This window comes from Exophiala aquamarina (genome assembly GCF_000709125.1).
Source record: "Exophiala aquamarina CBS 119918 chromosome Unknown aczIA-supercont1.2, whole genome shotgun sequence".
Taxonomy (NCBI): domain Eukaryota; kingdom Fungi; phylum Ascomycota; class Eurotiomycetes; order Chaetothyriales; family Herpotrichiellaceae; genus Exophiala; species Exophiala aquamarina.
This window is the reverse complement of record NW_013550586.1, coordinates 2442307-2463977: the sequence shown is the minus strand read 5'-3', so window position 1 is coordinate 2463977 and position 21671 is coordinate 2442307. Positions and strand designations below refer to the sequence as shown.

Here is a 21671-nt window from a genome sequence, read left to right as displayed (position 1 = left end):
CGTGAGCGAATCTTTGCGTCATCGGAGGAACAACTGACCGACCACAAGGATGCCTGGTTCGACAACAGTGAGAAATGGCCCTGTATGCTTTGGTGAAGCAAGATCTTCAAAAGGTAGAGTGGCGAGTACATAACAGCCGCGAATTCGGCCCTTACTGGCGGAGTTCATATCCTGAGCCGTTGTTCCATCTGGGGATTTACGCTCCGCCCGCCCTTGTCGCCACATCGAAGCTACCTACTAATTTAGCCTAAATATGTATGGGTCAGAGTCTGCAGAAGAACATCAGATAAACAGATGACCAAATGCATGACAGCACTACTCTCCACAAATCCAGTGACTTGATACCAAAGAGATCAGGCTTCCGTCTTTCCGAAAGTCGGATCTGAGTCTCTTGGCTCAGACGGTTGTCGCATGGAGGCGAGACGTACATAAATGCGGGAGAGGGAAGACGGAATGCTACAAATCAACCACTTCCCAAAACATCAGTATCTGAGGTTGTTCCACCATTACTCTTTGCTGTAAAATCACCACAATGGCACCGGTCGGCGAAAGTCAGACTCTTTCAGCGAAAAGGGCTCAATTTTCTGGCCCATCTGGTATCAAGGGCCTCGCTCATAATGGCAAAACTTCAGGCATTGCCACATTTGCAGCCTTGGGCGGATTTGTCTACGGCTGTGAGCCCTTCTGAGTATGAAGTTGCTCCTTGATGCTAATTTGTCAAACAGATAACCAAGGCATGTTTGGACAGATTCTTACTATGCCTTCATTCATCGACCGGGTGAGTTCCTGCCCACCGTCACGGTCTAGACTGCACTGACCTTCTGGAGATCAACCCTTACTATGATGGTGCCACTGGCATCGAACAAGGTCTTCTCACGAGCATCCTCGAACTCGGCGCCTGGGTAGGAGTGCTGATTAACGGATGGCTTGCTGATGCTGTCGGACGACGTCTGTCTGTGGTGGTTGCTTGTGTTGTTTTCACGGTAGGTGTAATTGTGCAAGCCTGCACAGTCAACAAAGACTACATTCTCGCCGGCCGATTTGTAACGGGCCTTGGCGTCGGAGCATTTAGCATGCTGGTTCCACTGTACAACGCAGAGTTGGCCCCCCCTGAGGTCCGAGGTGCACTTGTGGCTCTCCAGCAACTCGCCATCACTTTTGGCATCATGATCTCCTACTGGATAGGTTACGGGACGAACTTCATTGGCGGTAGGGGTCAAGGCCAGTCAGACGCCGCTTGGCTGATTCCTATCTGCATCCAACTCGTTCCGTCAACAGTCTTGGCGATTGGCATGGTTCTTTTCATGCCGCAGAGCCCACGCCATTTGATGAACCGCGGACGAGAGCAGGAATGTCTGGAAACACTAGCACGACTAAGAAGCACTACAACGGATGACATCAGGGTTCGGATCGAATTTTTAGAGATCAAAGCTGCGCGCGACTTTGAGCGGCTACGTTTGGCAGAGAAATTCCCTCAGTATCAAGGCGGAGATTTCAAGAGCAACTTCAAGCTCGGTTTTCACGACTATATGTCTCTCGTCACTAACAAATCACTCTTGAAGCGAACATTTGTTGCGGTCTTCACGATGCTTTTCCAGCAGTGGAACGGGGTAAGTGGAGAAGCCCGCCGATTCGGCGTTTATACTCACGTCCCCAATCTTCTAGGTCAACGCCATCCTCTATTATGCGCCATTCATTTTTAATGGATTTGGTTTTGATCAGAATACGACGTCTCTCCTTGCAACTGGGGTAGTTGGCGTCGTGATGTTTTTAGCGACGATTCCGGCTGTTCTTTATGTCGACCGCATTGGGCGCAAGACTATCCTGATTGCTGGTGGTGTTGGTATGGCCTGCTCTCATTTTGTCGTTGCCGGAATTACCGGTGCTTACAGTGACGACTGGCCTGCCCACAGAGCTGCTGGCTGGGTAGCGGTCGCTTTCGTTTGGTTCTATGCCATCAATTTTGGATATTCTTGGGGGCCTGTTGCTTGGATCATTATTAGCGAAGTATACCCTCTAGGCATGCGAGCCAAGGGGGTCAGCATTGGCGCATCATCAAACTGGTTGAACAACGTGAGCACTCTGGCATTTGCCAAGATCGGAGACACTAACGAATTGATTCAGTTTGCGGTCGCCGTCTCGACCTCGTCTTTCCTTGCTGCCACACAGATGGGAGCCTTTGTGAGTTCCCTCGCTCGAATCCACAAAAGGCGATGGCTGATAATTTCGCAGATCTTTTTTGGTGCCGTCACGACCGCAGGCGTTTTGTTTGTAATCTTCATGGTAAGTTCTTGACTGATTACTGGAAACTCTAGCTTAACGTTGCATAATCAGGTCCCAGAAACGAAGGGCAGATCCCTGGAGGAGATGGATGAGCTCTTTGGCGAGATCGGTTTCGCCCAGGCTGATAGAGCCCGAAAAGAAAAGATTGAAGACGATATCGGACTTACGGCCCTATTAAATGGTTCAGACAGTGGCGCGGTGGAGCACCATCCGCAAGACGATTCGCAGTTGAAAGAAATGTAGTCGAGTGAACAATGAGGATGAAGAGAGATTATCGTCTAAATAGTACAGTAGGTGAGATCAAGTCTCCGCACGCAACGCGGTTTTCACGTTTCACGCGTTCACAGTTAACACTATTATCTACTTTTCAATCGAAAATATCTGTAGCAATAGTCTAAGGACCTTTTAGACAGGTATCCTATGATGTATTCCTAAAAATTAACATAATCTATATTAAAGCCTACTTCTCTCCTCAAAGACTACTTTCTTCATAATAGATACCTTCATGTAAGGACCGTTTGTTTATTCTTAACTGACTTGACCAAACATATGCGAGTTTGCGTCCTCCATGCCTCAAATCTTCTGGCTTAACGAAGATTTAAGGTACGAATTTTACTCCCTATAAACATGTTCAGTCAGTCCGTAGGAGCAGACGCAGGACCACCATCAGCAGCAACAGAAGGAGTAATAGCCCTCTGAACGCCGGGAGTACTCTCATGCCTGGTATTAGGTAAACCGCGCTTCTCGCGCTCCGCAGAGCTCAACCCATCACTAATCTCATTAATCCTCAACCCGAGGCGCGCAGGGTCAATATTCCAATGCCCCCAGATGAGCGCCGCCGAGAAACACGGCTTGGCAAGGATATCGAGGATGCCGTAAAAGATACCCTCGCTGTCGGGCGCGATGACGTTTCCACCTTCGCTCAGGCCCCAGGCAATCGGATAGCACAGCCAGACGACGAGGGTCAAGACACCGCAGGTGACGTAGACGCGGTGGACGTCCTTGCCGAGTGCGAGGGCGTGGCGACGGGCGACGAAGCCCAGCTCGTAGAAGATGTACAGCATCGCCACACAGCCGAATGTGTAGAAGCCCCATTTGTAGCGGCTACGCACCAGCGCCCCCAAAAGGCCCGTCACGATCATTAGTTCGTCCAGCCCGATGATCCATAGGATCGACGGCCACGGCATTCCTGCGGTGAGAAGCAGATCGGTCAGGAGAAGGGGTGTGGTGATGACCCTAGAGACATACATCAGTACGGCCATTCTCCAATAGCATGTTGCTGGTTTTGGAAGACTCTACCAATCAATATATCTCGCATAGAAGATCTGGCGATTCCTGCCCTCAACCTGGGGGTCGCTGCGCCGGAATTCGACATCAATGGGCGTCCAGCCCAGATTTGACCCCATTGAGAAATAGGCAATGCAGGCGACGAAGCAGAGCGTAGCGGACAAGTAGAAGAAGAGTCTGTCCGTGCGAAGCTTTCGCTTGCTCAATGCCAGGATGGTTAGGCTTGTAACGCCCATGATTGCGCACACGGTGTAGTACCAGTCCGCACCGCGGACTGTTTGGTGGATTACCACATCGCGGTCGTTAACCCGGAAGGGGTTTATGGTCGTGGCGTCGTTGCGCCGCTCGAATGTTGACATCGTGGGTTGGTAGAATTGACTACTTGTTGGTGATTCAGTTGATTGAAGGTGAGTGGAAGATGAGGATCGAGGATGTACTTATAACGCTAGAGGAATGCCCGATGTTGTCATGAAGCAGCGGATGTACGGATGTTATATGCAATGGTATGTATTGCCATCGTGACGTTTATAAGCACTGCTCTAGAGAACCCGTAGTCTGATGCGTAAAGGTTGACCTCCGCCGATAAAAGCCGAGAGGGAGTATGGGACACATGAGACCTACAAGATAAATCCTGCTTTGGGAGGGCTAAGGATGCCCACCCTCTTGTCATGTCGATGTGTCACCACTGGCAAGAAAGTTCAATATGTGAGGTCACGTAGTATTTTCCCCAGGCGTTTTGACATATCCATCATATTCCCCATGATGAGCTCATATGTGTGAAATCATCCTGATACTGGTCTGCCCGTGAACTTGCCTGTGACCAGGGTGCCATGGAGCCGGCAAAGCCTGGTTGTTGATTCCGAATTTTCGATCACTTTGGAGAATGGAGACGAGTGAACAGTACTCACATTGACGAGTAGGCCCTTGTGAGCCATTTCATCGAGACATAAATATGAAAGGTTGAAGTTTAACCTAACGGTATCTCAAGCTTGAATAGTGCTTGATTTCGTCACGATCCTATAAGCAACTACTGAACGAAGCTTGACCGTCATGAAGGCTCCACATGAAGGAAGTTCCTCTACTTCCACTCGGGGATAAGTTCCGGCCGCTTGCTTCCGCTGGTCCTGCAAGACTGCGTTATTGTGTCGTCATGATCTGGAAATGTGATCGTACCGCCTATGAACGAGAGAAAGTAAGTTGCCATTCTACATGCCACCGAGTTTATTGTAATCTATGTATACTGGTTGGAACAAACCTCGGCATGATCAATATCGCTTAGGTGTTATCAATGGTATTACCCGTAGCACGTCGAGGCCAGGCGTCAATAGGAGAGAAAAGACGAGAAATTCACAGACAGAAATAGTCGAAGTGATTATCATAAACACTTTGTGAGCTCAATGAGGGCTGTGGATTTTGGACTGTGAAGCTGATACGGTCTGAGTACTAATACATATGATCATCGAATAATGGATAACGTCAGAAAGTGTATGGTCTAAAGCCTCATTTTGAGGCATACATGCTTCTCTCCCTCAGGCTTTCGCCATACTTCTGGGGTAAACACGGAGTGAATTGATGGGTTTTGCGCCTTGTAAATATCTGGGGCTATCATGAGGCCTTAATCTGGCACGAAGCCCATGGTCCTTTGGATATGGTTGCGCTTTATCGATTACTGTGTACTATCGCGACGTGAAATCCCAATGTCAATGCCAATGAATGCCTGCAGTCAGCTACCCAATTCAAGTGCAGTGCCGAGTATAAACCCGCAGGTCTGACCACCAATTCTTGCCATGTCCTGACACGCCTGAGTCGAACTGGTTGGCGCTGAAACAACGTGCTGTGAACACATGTTGCATTTATGAATGTTGCTTGCGTAGACAACTCATGTTGCATTTATGAATGTTGCTTGCGTAGACAACTCCGTACACGAACCTTGTCTTTCCTAAAGTGCATTGTCGACTTTCCCAAAATCTGGCCCTAGGATCTTAAGTTTGGTGCGATGTGCTCCGAGTAGCTATAGTAGGTCCAGGGCCCATATGCTCCGTCGTTGTCGTTGACGGCGTTCTTGTGCTACTTTGGGGCAAGGCTGCAATTTCGGATAGGTACCCTGCGCATTTAGTTGACTCAGAAGAGAATCTGTATCCACTAGCCAGTAAACAAGTGCAAGTCCTCAACTGTGCGATGCGAGGCATATTTCAAGAGCCTTTGAATCAGATGCACCCTCTCTACTTAGGAGATGCGGGTGGTCCAATTTTTTCGCGTGGAAGCTCTTTGGTTGGAATACTAAATGGCCTGTTATACCTGATGTTTTGTGTGGCGGGCGATCCTCAAATGTGATAAGCGTAATGCCTTCACAGGAGTAGTGAAAGTGGCACTAAACGGTGAACATGGTAATTTGCCTCTATATTTACCTTCATCTGCCGCGTTCAAGGCGGCTCAATTGTGAGAGGTTTCCCGAGAAGCTCTCCCACAACCCAGGCGCAGGATATATCGGAAGCTATAAGAATGAATACTGTCGGAACAAGACCCCAACAACCAGTAGGACTTGCTCAGAACAAATGCGCTGGCAGTTGATCCCTTCGGGCGAATGAGGATATCCTTTGTAAACTCAGCATCGCACACCACCGTGCTCAATCCTGGACTCAAGATTGAAGCCTCATTGCCAGTTCCGCAACACCATCACGTCACAAGAAGCGATTCCTAGCCCCACTCGAACTTCTATTACTGGATTCGTATTGGCATTTTTCTATTCCCACTTGTCCATAAATTGGAAGAAGCTTCCGACGACCTTCAAATATCGGGCCGGACATGATACCATTGCAACTCCAAGCGGATGGCATGAAAAGGACAAGGAGAATCGGCCCGCACATGTCCTGTTTGCGCATCATGCAAAATAGGGAGGCAATACATGGTCGTCGGTGTTGGACGATACCGGCTCCCTGCCAGTATGATCCTCAATCGCACACAAATGACTCGATTCGAGGATGCATTGTGGCGGCCTGACTTTGCTTCTGTAGGCGACTTGTACCGGCAACTTTATGGTTGCCTTTGAATGCCACCGACCGGGTACGCTGACTATCATCGCGATGCTGTACCTCCTGGAGAGATAAGGAAGCAAGAATGTAGGTGGCAGTCCTGGCGAACTCTTTATTGAAAGCCACACTGGGTAAGTTGCTGTCCATTCCGTGGAGTCTGGATCGTCCGCTTCCGTCCGTGTCCAATCTGACCACTTCATCTTCAAATCATGACTCGAAATAGTTTTAGTTATGCACCCCATTGAAGGAGACAGTACAAGTTGCCGCGTGGTAGGTACGGCGTCTTGCATATGCATGCAGACAAAGGTCGACGATTGCAATCTCCACTTGACCGTGGCTTCGAAATCATTTGATTGAGGGCCTTCACGTGGGCCGTGCGTTGTTTGTAATTTAACATGGAGCAAGACTTTCGTTATTGCGGAGGTATTATATCCAGTGAACACCAAAGCATCGGGCTGATTCGCTTGGATCGATATCTTCCCAATTTTCTGAAGAGGATTCTTCCGCAATACGATCTCGTGGCGGTTATTATACTCCTGACCGAAGTCTCCAAGGCACAAAGGCGGAGCAGCGTCGCTGCAATTGAGGATATAAATGTTCTGTGAGTGCGAGACAAGCAAAACATCGTCACGCCAGAGCTTCGCGTGCAATAAATAGGATACGGACGCCACAGTTCTCGGTGCCGAGCTCTTAAAATCAAACGCTGCTGAGGACTTCTCGTCAAGTGAGGATGGCAGTTGGTCAAAGTTGATGCATCTGTCCGCATTGTTGTTGCCAGGAACTGCTGCGGCCGCAAGCCGTATGTTGAAGTGGCATAGATCGATCGAGCCAGGCGAAGCTGCGCAAAATCTTCCTTGCACTGGGTATCTTTGAGCGACGTCTAGAATCTGTACGGGTATCAGCTGGGGAGGGAATCACGATCTAGATGAAGTACCGTTTGGCGATATGCTAGGCTTCTTGTATCAGTGTTAGGGGCAGCGTTGTCCAACCACAGCAAGGAGGTTTCGACATGACCTAAGACCAAGTCTTTAGTCAAAGCATATCATGATCCATGTCATAGCCCACCAGTCAATCGTATCTCAACGACTGCTTCGAACAGCGTCTCAAGGCATACCTGCGGGATGAGATATACATTACCCAGGATTTCATCATCGGTAAGAAAGGTAGGCACGCAGCTCTTTGAGCCTGAGGCAGGAAAGTCGAAAAACAGCGCCATGCTGTTAGGGCTAAGCAATCTAGAAGTTAGGGGAGACTGAACAAAACGCACTTGTGCCTGGGGATTAGGGATCAATGGATTTGGTTCAAGAATCAACAAAACACCCATAGCGCTTCCTTAAGTAGCAACAGAGCCCTTCGAAGGTCTAGTAGCGCCACACAGTTAACGGAAAGGCGCTGCAATTGCATGGGGAATCCCATATGAGAACGGCCTCATGTGCCCTCTGTAGATTGGTTCCAGGGTCAGCTGCCTAGCCGCATTACATCACCTCCACAGCTGGTGTTAAGGTCGCGAGAATCGATTGAGACCACCTGTGCGAACTTACGCTGATGAGTCCGACGCCGTACCCGTAGGGGATAGCATTTTCATGAGCAGAGTTGTATTAAGGAGGCGCAATGCTAGGCAATAAGCCTTGCACAATCCGCAGCAACTGATGAAAGACCTTGTTACCTCTTCTTCTGAGACTTGTCTCGATTGCTTGGCACAACCCCAGGCTACGCGCCTTCGGGGCGGGGCATGAGCTTTGAGTGCGACCTCCAGGAAATCTCAGTTCAAACATACTGGTTCCGAAAGCTACCCTGATCTTGCCTTTACGGATTTACTGATCCGCCTGTGCACCTTCCAGCGGCGTGCAGCAGTTGTGTTGGTGCATCAATAACGCCGGTGACGTATGAGTAACGGCGACAAGTCGTTCTACTCAGGACCTAGTCTAGTCCTTACAGATTGGGATTTCCCAGCTGCTGCCATAGACGCTTGCACTCTGGGATATAAATCAAAAAGAAAAGCCGTCCGCAGTGGGCTAAGTTATCCTAAAAAATAACTTGCCTGCCGTCCTCTAACAGTTGGAGGTCGAAGTGTCTTCTCACATAGAACAAATTCGTGAACCCTAAGATCAGGGCTGCAGACTGCCCTTGTCATTCTTGAGCTTTCTTAACTTCGTCCTATCAAACTGAGATCTCCTTGAAGTCAAATCGCTGTGCTCCTCCTGAATCGACAACAACTTTCACCACACAGACAGACCTTTTCCAGGTATTTCCAATACTCGTTGGAGTAGTCAACTGTAATCTCCTCCCCAGCGGAGATACCTTTGGACACCAACACGATCCGCAAGGACCCAAGCCAGAAGAAACGTTCGTACTGGGAATTTGGCTGACAGGAGTGATTTACGAAGCGAGTGTAGTTCCCTTGGCGACCCTGCCAGATCTGATACTCACCACCTGGACCAGCTGTTTGCATCACATCGAGGTCACTTATGTTCTTTGTAACTGTACCGACGAATTCGGCAATCGCTACACCCCGATCAAATGGCTAAGATGTCACTGTTAGTCGGGGCTTTGAGGTCTTTGATAAGGGACACCCTTACACAGCAAGCAAGTAGGCCATTGTTCCTTCCGTTTTCCGTTTGGAAAACTTGGACTGGACATGGTTTGCGTGGTCCGCTCCCAAAAATATTAGGAAAGCAGTGGCACTCATTCGTACTAAGATCGTTGGTCTGTATCGACCCGCACTTTTGGCAAGGAAACTGTCCTGGTAGCCTATATTGATCTTTTTGAGTTTCCGTCCGCGGATCCGTCGCGCCCCAGACATGCTCATCAACTATGCTCTCTTCCAGGTGCTGGAATCGGAAATCCGGTATCCACTGGGTGTAAGTATCGGCTAATGGGATAGGCGGGTTATCTCTACTGACAACCCAGTCGCAAGGATGTCCAGAATAGACGCAAGTACTCTGCTCTCCAACTACGGATAGCAGTTGGCGCCATGAAGGGTGGATTGTATCGGCAGCGACTTCGAAGCGCGAGCGGAGTCTCCTCAGTGCCGTCATGTTCTTTGTGCAGAACCCCAGGCGGTACTTACAGAAACGATAGAGGCCCATGCCAGCAAAAGCCAGAGCCACCCACCCCCCCGCTTCTCGGATGGTGTCGTAACCGCGCCAAATTGCTCTGCAAAACGCTCTGGTCAGTATTGGAAAGAAGTGGAGGATGGAGCAAGCGCAGTAAGAATCTAGAGTGAGACCATAGTATCGGCTCTAGACCGCTGTGTTCTAACATTCTATTCCGGAGCTCCTTCTCACTCCACCCAAAATCCTTACTCGCGTCTGCCAGCGCAATTTTACGGGCCTTGGGAATTGATAGGTCGGGATTTTCTGTCACGAGCTTTTGTATTTGCTCGTCGTAGCATTGTATCCATCGAGCTTGGACAATGACTTCAAGCGACCTGCAGCAGCGACTGACTTGTGTGATCTGGCGGCAACAATAGTTGACAGTCTCGAAAGCAATATTTCCGCGGATAGCCAACGGGAGGGCAGCTCCATGGCTGCAGTCTGCCACTCCTGCGGACGACGTCGGTCTGATTTGAGACACTTCGTTCCATAGATCAACCTCAAGAGCGCCCGTGTTAGTTTGGGGTCCTTTTGCGAGGATTGAAGATAGGATAAGATGACGGTGCGTCAACCTCGTTGAGAAAAGTAGTCAGACCCTCGTGGTGTTAATTGCACTACGAGACATACGTAGTGACGGCAATGTGCTAGCTGAAGGAAATATCTCACCAACTCTGATAGGCTAAAGTCAACTGAACCGTGTATCTGCTTCCAGATGCCGACGACAAGCCGTTCGAAGGGAGCTAGCTCCTGCTGCTGAGTGATTTTTGGAACAGTTCGCTTCGAGAATTGGCGAAAATTGCTTGTCAGGCGCCGTGACGAACCCCTTTCGGGTGATGCAGCCCGAGGATGAGAAAGCACGGACTTGGCCAACCTCAAATCTCCCACAGCTTTTCGGGTTTGTCGATGATGACGGCCGCGGTCTAGGCGCCCATGATTGGAAAAGATAGGCCGAGGCTGGATGATCTGGCTATTGGGATTAGAATGTCGGGCCTCATCATCTGTTGCGGTCTTCGTGCTTCCAGAGTCTCTTTGGAAGGAAGGTAGCTCGATTGTAGCCTAGGGCATATGATTAGCCTGTTCACCAGAGAAAAGGAGCGTGCCCGAGACACACCAGTGTAATTCTTTGTCCACCGTGCGGAGTACCATTGTCGAAACACGCCTCAAGACGCAGGAGAGACGTCCTGCCATTCTGTTGGAAAGAACGCAGCGCGTCATTCAAGGCTTTCTCGAGAGGTGCACGTATCTCCCTCAGCACTGTTTCATACAGCGGCGCATTAGAAGCCATGGGGGAATTTCTTGTTTCCCCCTTGTTTGTAGAAGAGACAAACCTGCATAAGAAGAAGCTGGTGCATAAGATGGCAACAACGCATTTGTAGGTGCATGGGGCTAATGACGCAATGGCATCCGTTATTCTGCCCGGGCAGCAGTTTTGCCATTCATCAATCTGCGCCAGAGCAGGCGCCTGGGCGCGTTCTAGGTGAATGGTGGTGTTGGCGCCGAGGTTAAACTAGCGCGTACCAGAACTACTAGCACGTGACCGCACTAGTAAATATGGATACTAAACTACAAGGGTCGGACTAGAATACCGCCTGTCTTGAACCATGAAAACGCCACTATATCAGCATTTGGAATGCTTTGAAATCATGGAAAAGGGGCTCCTGGAGATCAAGTGCCTAGGAAATATCTGTATAAACTAGAACAGAGTCCATAGATTTCATACAGCACGGAGCGCATGTCCAAAAGGAGTTAAGTCACTTCCTCCATCAGGTGGCACACACCACAGGTGTAAGGTGAGTAAGTTCACACAGCGAGATGTGATGGTGTCAATGTTAAAGAGCTTCTAATGTGAGGACACACTAGTTTCATGCAGCTTAACAACAGCATGTTCAGTAGTGTCAGGCCCTTTGGTACTATAGTAGGTGGATTGGCATGGAATAAGAGATCACCCTTGTTGGTAAATAGTCCATACTTAATTTCGTGAGCGGCCTAGAGTGGGAGCATCGTGAAGGTTTCCAAGGCTTCTATAATCGGTGTTTCGAGCCCTGCATGCGTTTCTATAGTAGACAGTCAAGCAGCATTGCTGCCAACTCCAGAGTCATCGAGCCCCAAGTCCGAGTCTTTTGGCGTAATAGTAGGACTCGAATCTCAGTCCTGATCCGACTCCGAGTCCTAGCTACTTACAGTACACTTCTCTAATGAATTATTCTCCAATTTACGCCTTACTAAGCTGCTCTTCAAGACGTCCCTAGTTCATTTACTAATACAGTATTAAAAGGTGCTATCTAGAGAAAACATGGCTTAGGAGCCCCCTTAATCTATATAGACTATAGGCGAAATTAATAGACTATATGTAGTAAAACACTCGAGTCTTTTTTACCCAAGGACTCGGCACTTGGCAACTCTGGAGGGTGTGCCACTGAAGAAAGGAAAGGGCGTTGTCCTGAGCCACTGGCTGCAGGGCCAAGTCGCGTTCTGGGTCGGGAGTGTTCATCAAGAAGTCGTTCAGTCTTGCTGTTGGCGCCAAAGTGACTAGCGCAGGCAACCTCATGACGACGAGCAATCCGCAACTGCTACAGCCTCTGGAATGCTTTAGAATCATGGAAAATAGGCTCCAGGAGGTCATTTGCCTAGTAATTTTCTATATAAACTAGAACGGTGACCATAGAGTAGAAGAAGACAGAAATCTCATCTACGCTGACTTGCCTGGTATCGATTGGCCCGTACAATTGCACAGTCCAAATCCTCCAACGCTTGCATCGCTGGCGACCTTGGTGAGAAAGGTTTGACCAAGGTTTGGTAGCAAGGGGTGTTCTTGAGGAAAGTTATTCGCCATTTAGAATTGTATCGGAGATATGACGCTAGCATGAGGTGTACGTCCTATATACTGGGTTAACCACACCTTGACAGCACAATGGAGTTGATCATTATATAGGTCATACATATAAATTTTTACTGGACGATAAATCACACTTTGCTGTTGTTTTATCCCACTACTTAGGATAGCAGACAATTGGGCGTGGTAGACTAAGAAGGCAAAAGTCCCAATCCTCTACGCTCGCTATGGCCTGATTGTCTTACGATTCAGAGTTGGTGGGCCTCTAGCTTCCGGTATATGGCGCCCTAGTTTTCGATCGGAGCTTTGAGTAGAGTCCCTTGGACTCTCAATTTAAATATTCCAGGCCAATATCCGCAGCAAAGAAGCCCACTTCAACCTGGTTCAAGTCCCTCTGAATCCACCACGGCCATTCTTTGCATCTTGCTCATGAAACGTGGTTTGGAAGTCGGGTCCAATATGCGGAGCCAAATCACTGGCGTTGGTCCTTTCGACATTACATCCTTATGCTGAGTATTGGCAGCATTCGCGTTGCATGTGGCGAAGAGTATGCCTGTCGAGAACTGGTCGTGGAAAGACTTTCTACATGATCGCGTTATCTGTCGAAGTGTAAGCGAACTCAAAGATGCCACGGGAATGAATCCGCAAACCATCACCGCATACCTTAATGACAGAAGTACCACACTATCTTGATCACTCGTAGTGCTTACATAGAAGTCTTTGGCCCGAGAACAATGAGGAATTCTCAATTCATAAGTGGAGAATCTTTCAGACACTTGCCGGTCCTGGGGTGATACTCTTGAAGGTTGCAACCCCAGACGGCTCTAACAAGATTTTCAGGAACTGGATTAGGGGTTTTTCAGCAGGAGATAAACTGAAACTTCAGAAAGCCTCTGATGGGCCACAGAATGACGGCCTAGTATTGTCCATCAAGGCCAGCTCTTAACAATAGTTAAATCCTAAGCTGTTCTATGAGAGACATCTAGAAAAGGATGTGGAGATCCACAACCAAAAAGAACGATAAAATATGACATACTGTGATGTTCAATGGTAATGTTAATAAGACTGTAAATTGTCAAATGCTGGGATAATCAGGACAGGTTGAGCGTTGGACGGCATATTTGCTCGAATCTCGTAGCTGTTTCCCTAGGGAATACTTGAGTATGCCCAATACGACGGAACACGCCGGCAGATAATCACAATCTCCTCGTAATAGTAGTCCGACTGATACTTTTCGGCCCGGTCAAGAAATGGAAGCGATGCAAAGGGACAGAAATATGTTCCTGGTGTTGCCCTTGTGCCTTGTCTCACAGGGGGAAGGTACTTCGAATCATCATCGAGGCGTGACGCTAGAAAGTTTCCACCAAGTTTAGGTTCACCTCGTCCGACATGCTGTGACAATGTGCAATCCCACTGAGATAGATATAGCATGCGATGTTGTGCTGGTCCGATTGGTATCTTCTGGTAGGTCTTGACATGGGTTAACCCGATGGGTCTGGGTTGGGCTCCATTCTAGGCTAGGCTGGGTTCATCATTTCAATAGCCCTAACCCATTAGCATTGGGTTAAAATTTTGATAGAACCCGGTGGGTAACCCGAACTTTACCAAGATTCTAACCCAACTCGAACACAGCCCAACCCTATATTTTCAGGATTGGATTGGGTTTCTGACTTTAAGGAACCCGGAACCCACTGGGCTGGGTTGACTAAGGCCATCATTCGTCCCAACCCAACCCATTGTCAAGGCCTACTAGAGGAGCGTGCACTCTTTCCATTTAACAACTTGTCTTTCTATAGTCACGATATTGTCGCTAGACTGTACTTGTTAGAGGATTTGGACTGTACAACTGTACGGGCCGATCGATACAGGCAAGTCAGCGTTGTTGAGATTTCTGTCTTCTTCTATTGTATGGTCACCGTTCTGGTTTATATAGACAATTACTAGGCAAGATGACCTCCTGGAGCCTGTTTTCCATGATTCCATAGTATTCCAGAGGCTGTGGCACTGACTCATTGATCGTTATTACGAGGTTGTCTGCCTGTTCCGTCGATAGTCACTTTGGCGCCAACAGTACTTCATAATGCGCCTGTTACAGCACTTCATGGAGAACACAAGGCATTGGGCGAGATATTTGGTAATATTCGCAACAAGGACACTAGACTTCGGGTGGAGGCGGACCAAATTAAGCTGCAAGTAATATGGCCGTTATCCTGCCTAGCCCAGTATATCGCACCATAAGCTTCAATCCACCGCTATCACCAGCAAAGAGCGTCTACATGAATTCCACCCGATACTCGTTATACACAAAATATCTGGTTATTTCAAGAAATCCTTCTGGTGGGAAAACAGCTACTCTGGTCTAGCCCAGTCATTCAGTGGGCCAGTTTCCGTGTTCCGTGACACATGTGATGGGAAGGGGATATGGTCATTCCTAAGACGATCCGAGGGACTCGTCAGACTCTATAGTATCCTAAGTACGTACTAGACTAGCGCCTGGGCGCTGTCAGGTCCGCTTCGGATAGTGTTCGAATGGCTCTCGGAGCTAGTTCGGATGCGTCGAAGCGATATAGTAGACCCCTGTCTTTACAATCGCTTGGCATCGCTAATCACAACACCAGTCTCGACGAAGGGGAAGGAGCCAATTATGGTTTTACCTCCTTCATTGCGGCCGCTTATGGCAGAAGCTGGTTAGCAATGTCGGCAGAGGAACGACAAGCAACTGTCTTAGGGCAATCAGTGTCATGTTCAACCATGGTAAATCCGTCGACCAATGGTTCTCTCAAGCTCTAGAAAGCCAGTGGATGACACTGGGACTTGCCGATGACTTTAGAGTCTCCACGTTTCTAAGTAGCCGCAATGCATGTGGAGTTGATAAGCGAAGGATAAGGGTAAGCAGGTTGCCTCTCGTTGTCTACATCCCAATCGGGACCGGTTCGATTTCCCCCAGGTATAACAGAGAACTTCCCCTGAGTAGTGGCTTAAAGCTGATTAAGTTGAACACGAATTGAGGGCCAATCTTCCGTTATCTGGTTAAGCACAACGAGCGGTGGTCCTTTGGACCTTTACATTGCCGCCCCCAGGCTGTCACAGGGGAAGTTAAAAGGGATCAACCAGTAGCATGTCGCAAAAGCTCTGGTGAATGCTGTTCTAGGCTGGTGCCATTGAAGCGGTCATTGTGCCCCGGAGCACAGGGAGGAGGACTGTGTATCCAAGGGCGGCCCATCCACATCATCGACCCATTATTCCGGGAAATAAGGCCTGGCCGCATTGGCCACTGTGGAGATCATGAATACATAACAGAGATTTGGATTTGGGGAGCTACAAGACTAGTGTGCCTCAATAATCAATGCAGGGCTCGAGGAGCGGATGTGAGATGTGCGGAATATCCGTGTTTGTCCAGAACCAGTTCACTTCCAGCACAGCCCGATTAGGACAAACTGAACGAGATGAACAGTAGGCAGCCTCGACAGCCCTTATTACCGTTTGCATGCTATTCAGCACAAGGCCGGCTGCGTCCTATTCACTCTGTGCTTTGCTGTGCTGCCATCAGAGTTCGATGCTCGACTTACAGAGGTAGAATGTCATATGTACCACTACATACCACATATTGCCAGTATACGTCGCCAGAGTGGTCGGGGCGTAAATCTCTAAGCCTCCAGACCTCTTCCCCGGTGTTACAAGCAATATCCCGTATTGCCGAACCCATGCCGCCGCTTCCCTTCACACCATAAAAGCATCCGCCGCCTCAGCAATGGCTCGGTGCACTAGACCGAGGTGACCAAACACAACCATACCCAGATACATCCCTTGGGCTCCCCACTCTCCTTTTCGATCAACTCTAAATGGTCAACGACTCTTTCCACAAATCGCTGGAGCGCTGTAGGGCTTCTGCGGCGGATGAGACGTTCAAAGTGAATCAGCGTAGCATCGTAATAGATGCTTGAGTAATGCACAAGCAGCCTGGCAGAAGTTGCATCCAAGCCTGCGGTGGAGATGTTCCCAGGAGCATGAAGTAGTAGCTCTAGATGCAGTTGATCGCCCTCGCTTCCAAAAATTTCCCCGGATCGTGTCAACGACGCCAGCAAGATGATCTTGTAGATGGTCCTGAGCAGGGATCGACTAATGCCATGTGCTGTCTCCATATAACTTGGTCCAGAAGGGATCGCGTCCATCATGCTCTCTAGAACATGATCGTCGCGTAGGTCGCCTAGGACAGACATGCAGAGACGCGATTCAAGTACTACTTGGGCCACCACATCATGCTGAACCATGTCTATGTTGGCCAGGGCCAACGAACGCAATGCTTTGACGTGAGTTCGCCATTCACCTATCTCACCCTGGACACCGGCATGGACCAGTAAGGCCAGAACAGCTACCCAATTGGATGTGCATCGCGCCTGCTCCTTCCCTGCTATACTGCGGCAGAGGTGACAGAGCGCGAGTTGTTGATGCTCAATACCGAGCTGATGAAGCCGATTCTGTCCCTGCCTCTCTTTCAATCTTGACGGATTGAATGCAGATGCCGAACATATACCGTGGCAGACAGCTATCTCTCCGTCAAAGCCGCGAGTTCTTGAATTCAACCCAGCTAGTACGATGGGTAACAAACGCCCAGTGCTGAGGTCTATCACTCTGATAAATTGGCGACATATCACGGGACAGAGACGTGACAAAGTGCAAGATCAATTTTGACTGCTCAGCAGGGGCGTGTACAACGTCCGTAGTGGTAGTCAAGAAACGACCTGAAGTCAACGTAAGAGAAAAGGCTGACGGCGAGTTTAGTCCGATACAAAGTTGTCCATTACCTGGACTTGTCGAAACATGCGACAGGTCTTCGCCAGCTTCGTTTATCACTGGTGTCAGTAAAGGATGTGCCTAACGCGGCAAAACCCCCTGAGTCGTCGAAGCTCGAAGGCGAAGCAGCAGATTCAAACCCTGGGGATATCCCTCCCATGGCTTCTTTAGCTACAATCTGATCGTAGGCTGGCGGCAAGAAGTCTTCTGTCCAGAGGCTGTCTGCCGATTCCCAGTGGTGTTCAGTAAACGAATAATCAAATTGTTGCAGGCAGTCTGCTGTCCCAAAAGAGATTGTGCTCGTCTGATCGGTTTGAATGTCCGGATTATCGTGCTGAGAGTCCTCTGCAAGATTGCTCTGGACGGTACTTGGGACTGAACCGCCGCGGGCTGATATCAGAGTCTCCGGTGCGGATCAATTCGAAAACAGCTCTCCTGTCTTCATGATTGGGCGTCGATTTAGCTTGGGCACAGAAGACGTAAAAGAGTCACTGGCGGGTTGATGAAGCATTGAGCTGTGTTTCCTTGAGATGGCTCTGAATGGAGGAAACCTCTGCCCTCGACAGAGCAGAAGGCTTCGATGCTGGGCGTGACACTGGGAGACTGGATCTTTGGAAATAACGTGGTCCCTTCTCATGAAGTGGAAACTTCGCCGCGAGAGTGACAGGGAGGGCGAAGGCGAGGGTACAAGTGAAGACGATCTTGAGTTTGCCACATTGTGTGAAAGTCCCTTCCAAACCAACCTGATGTTGTATCCCTTGGATTTCAGACCAGCAACCTCGCACCTTTTGCAACTCGGACGATATTCATCGCATTCCACTCGACGATCCCTACAGGTCCAGCATCCACTGAAAACCTTGGACCCGCCTTTTTGAAGAGCGTCTTCCACCATTGGCTCTACTATGGGAGATGGTCGCTTTCTGCGGCATCGTTTGCATGTTTGGCGCCGCGTATGATGGAACGCCGTGTGTTAACTAGGTACAGGTTGGTAGATACAAAGCCGACCACTACGCTCACCAGCCACGTACCCGAGTAGTTAGATAGAATGAGAGAGTCCCGTAAGTAAACCAGCTCCACCAAGCGATACCGGCCTGTAGGATGGATGGGCTTTTCAGGCAAACGCCACAAAACCTGCTTTAGCGATAGCACTCTAGATATTAGATATCTAGCGGCAATCTGTGACGGCTGTAAGGGGCAAAGCATTGAGGTATAACCATTCTGAGATGACGTACCTCCGTAGTCTCGGCGGAATATTCGATGACTTGTTCTGGAGAGACGAGGTACCTGGTCTCTTTCCTCATATGGATGGGAACTCTTGGAGGCACGGCGAGGGATCATCATAGTTGAGTATCACATCCTCCCTGTTTCTTCAGCCACATTCTGTTCTCATCGTTGAGCCAAAGTCGTAATTGTCACCCATCCCCGCATATCTGGTGTCGTGAATGCAACCATGGGAAATGTGTCCGAGGAGAGCTCTGCCCATAGGAAAATGCTGTCATATCTTCTTCTCATCTATCACTTTCTTTGCATGTCTTGAACCCAAGCCACCCTAATACGTAGACTGACCAGCCAGGCCCTTCCCTGCTCCAACTACCTACCCCCTTCCATTTCCAATCAATCATTATCAACAGCCTGCACAATCGCACCGCTCTCTCCCTCATCCAACGCATCCAGAACGGCCGTATCCTCCTCGCTGATCACAAAATCAAACACATCTGCGTTCGAGGTGATGTACTCCAGATTATCGCTCTTCGGCAGCGGAACCCAGTTCTTCTGCAGCGAGTAGCGGATAAGGATCTGGGCGGTTGACTTGTGGTATTTCGTGGCCAGCGATTTGAGGGTCTGGTCGTTGGCTTTGTAGTTGCGCACAAGCGGCGAGTAAGCTTCCGTGATGATCGAGTGTTGCGTGTTGTATTGCACGATGCGCCGTTGTTGGCACCATGGGTGTAGCTAGATAGAGGGTTGCAGGGTTAGTGAGGGTTCTGCTCTGCAGAGGAGTTCGCTGGATGGATGGGTTGGAAAAGGTGTAGATACCTCTATCTGATTAGCATGCGGCGGCCAGATCTTCGCATAAGTCTTCAACTCCTCGATATGCACAACGCCGAAGTTACTGACACCGATACTCTTCGCCTTGCCCTCCTCGTATAGCCGCTCTAGAGCTTGCCACAGCTCCTTGCGCACTTTACTGCCGGCGTTTGGGCTATGTATGAGAAACAGATCGACGTAGCCATCTTCGCGTGGATCGATTTTCCTCACGCTTTCGACACATTTTTGATAGGATTTCTCGACGCTGCCGGCCGCGGAGAGGATTTTGGTGGTGATGAAGATTTCATTGCGGGGGATTCCAGATGCTTGTACTGCTTCGCCGACTTGTGCTTCGTTGGCGTAGAATTGTGCAGTGTCGATATGCCGGTATCCTGCCTCGAGGGCGGAGAGGCACGACTGTTGGCACACGTCGGCGGGAGAGAGGTACACGCCGAATCCGAGGCGGGGTATTTGTAGCGAGGTGTCGCCGAGAGGGAGGGTGGATTTTAGGGTCAGGTCGGGCATGTTGGGACTATCGAAGGGGGAGGAAATATAGACGACAGGAGGACGGAAATGAAAGGTTGTACATGTGTGGACATGAAGCAAACGTGACAGAAGCAAGTCTCACCTGCGGTTGATGCGGTTGGAGAAAAATGAATGATGATGCTGGATGGAGTAAATAATGGATGCAGGTACGAACAATTAACATGGATTAAGCGGACAGCGCGGCCTTAGTCAGCAGTCGGTGTGACGGCCGCCCAGGCGGGCGCCAGCCTCGCCAACGTTAACGCTCGGCACATAGTATATTGTATTAGTGTGATAGCGACATAGCATGACTGGTTAGTCAGGTCGATGCATCAAGAACGAGTTGACCGCCTGCAGAGTTGCTCGCGAGGGATTGGCATCAGGTTTCGAATGAGTGATCCATGCAAGCCGTTGTTTGACCAGGCTCTTGTCCATCGTCGGTGAGACACCAGGCTCCCGCAGCTTGCCTTGATCATCGTAATGGAGACACAGCACTGCCACAGCGACCCCAACACTCAAATCCTTGCCAGAGGAACATGTAACTAACACTCGACTGTCGGCATCCTTTCGTAGTTGTTCAGAAATCACCTTGCTCGATAATGGCAACTGGTCTCGAAGATCTTTGCTTCCCAGTTTCATAGCTCGACATTTCAGGTCAAGTACTCTGGGATCGACTGTTGGATGTTGGCCATCATTTTGACAGTTCACGATTAGACTGTATTCGTCTGTGTTGCAAGAAACGCCGGCTCCAATGTATAGGTGACTTGTTGTTGAAGCCCTCACGGCGGGTACGTGGCTGCGTGATTCTTGCTTGTCTCGCTGGAGTAGAGTCTCAATCAGAGGTTCGAGTTCGTCCTCGGGCGATTGCATCAACTCCTCCCTATGCTTCCAGAATGTCTGTGCAGTAAGCCCGTGAGACCAGCCCTCGCTGTCATCACCGGCACCTTGGATGTATCCGCCTTCGGATGCTTCAGCACCTCGTACTCGTTGAGATGCAGAGCATAAGACAAGACGATTGGCTTGGTTGCCCTCTAGTGCTGATGTGACTGACTCTGCTTCCGAATCGTACTCCTCATCCTCGAAATCGATCCTGGAACGTCCGTTGATCTCCCAAATGATGCGAATCGGATATTTCAGCTGTGTGCGCAGCATAGGAATATTCAGCCCTAGTTGCGTGAATGATCGAACAAAGCCATCCAGCTTGCCTTCGATTTGAGAGACTTCCGATAAGCCAAGGTCATCCGGTGCCGGTGGATGTTGAAGACAGTGGGCGTGTGTCAATTCAGGAAACAACGCCCTATTGATCACAGCGACCCATATCGGAACTGTTTTGCTGAATGAATCTGGAAGACTCTTCCCTCGGCGGGTAGAGTCAACCACCACTGCGCCACCACTGTTTCCCAGAATGGGGATAAGTTGAAGGTTGAGTCGTCGAAGAGAGAAGTCCCACTGACCATGATGACCGTCTGTGCTTTTGAAATAAGCACTACCAACTTTGTCAGACGGGTCGATATACCAGCTTCCACAGCGCTCATTTGCAAGAAGCGGGAGATTGTACTGTTCGGAGATGCCTTTGGCGAAGGCAGCATCTGCAAGGACCGATCGTAGGCGATTTGGTATAGACAAAGCTGCTTTTCGGATGGATTTGAGAGTCGCATATATAGAAGGATTGCGATCAATGTTATGGAATCTCAATTCGGCCAATGCGGTGGGGGGCTCAGAAGACATGGTTCTTGAAGCTGGGCAAGATTTGGGTGGAAGAAGAATTTACGCGGAGTGAATCATCTGTTGTATCCG

General features: G+C 49.4%; 7 protein-coding genes across 7 annotated transcripts; 1 reads left to right on the top strand and 6 right to left on the bottom strand.

Annotated features, from left to right (window-relative positions):
• Positions 1–532: 532 nt before the first annotated feature.
• A1O9_02708 (uncharacterized protein) lies at positions 533–2526 on the top strand (the record flags this gene model as incomplete). The annotated part of the gene is made up of 7 exons (XM_013408279.1): positions 533–674; positions 726–778; positions 828–1610; positions 1666–2073; positions 2125–2181; positions 2233–2283; positions 2335–2526. The coding sequence occupies 7 exons, from the start codon at positions 533–535 to the stop codon at positions 2524–2526; spliced, it is 1686 nt and encodes a 561-aa protein (XP_013263733.1).
• Positions 2527–2918: 392 nt separating this feature from the next.
• A1O9_02707 (uncharacterized protein) lies at positions 2919–3929 on the bottom strand (the record flags this gene model as incomplete). The annotated part of the gene is made up of 2 exons (XM_013408278.1): positions 2919–3519; positions 3583–3929. 2 exons carry the CDS (start codon positions 3927–3929, stop codon positions 2919–2921), a joined length of 948 nt encoding a protein of 315 aa, XP_013263732.1.
• Positions 3930–6451: 2522 nt separating this feature from the next.
• A1O9_02706 (uncharacterized protein) lies at positions 6452–7818 on the bottom strand (the record flags this gene model as incomplete). The annotated part of the gene is made up of 3 exons (XM_013408277.1): positions 6452–7489; positions 7537–7616; positions 7668–7818. 3 exons carry the CDS (start codon positions 7816–7818, stop codon positions 6452–6454), a joined length of 1269 nt encoding a protein of 422 aa, XP_013263731.1.
• Positions 7819–8796: 978 nt separating this feature from the next.
• On the bottom strand, positions 8797–9923 carry A1O9_02705 (uncharacterized protein; the record flags this gene model as incomplete). Its single annotated transcript, XM_013408276.1, has 5 exons — positions 8797–9126; position 9176; positions 9327–9457; positions 9506–9758; positions 9865–9923. Coding segments are annotated over 5 exons (774 nt in total), but the record flags the coding sequence as incomplete, so codon positions are not given.
• A 6371-nt stretch (positions 9924–16294) lies between these two features.
• Positions 16295–17484, bottom strand: A1O9_02704 (uncharacterized protein; the record flags this gene model as incomplete). The annotated part of the gene is made up of 2 exons (XM_013408275.1): positions 16295–17147; positions 17336–17484. 2 exons carry the CDS (start codon positions 17482–17484, stop codon positions 16295–16297), a joined length of 1002 nt encoding a protein of 333 aa, XP_013263729.1.
• A 1454-nt stretch (positions 17485–18938) lies between these two features.
• On the bottom strand, positions 18939–19874 carry A1O9_02703 (alcohol dehydrogenase; the record flags this gene model as incomplete). Its single annotated transcript, XM_013408274.1, has 2 exons — positions 18939–19274; positions 19359–19874. The coding sequence occupies 2 exons, from the start codon at positions 19872–19874 to the stop codon at positions 18939–18941; spliced, it is 852 nt and encodes a 283-aa protein (XP_013263728.1).
• A 315-nt stretch (positions 19875–20189) lies between these two features.
• Positions 20190–21602, bottom strand: A1O9_02702 (initiator tRNA phosphoribosyl transferase; the record flags this gene model as incomplete). Its single annotated transcript, XM_013408273.1, has 1 exon — positions 20190–21602. The coding sequence occupies one exon, from the start codon at positions 21600–21602 to the stop codon at positions 20190–20192; it is 1413 nt and encodes a 470-aa protein (XP_013263727.1).
• Between the last annotated feature and the right edge of the window lie 69 nt (positions 21603–21671).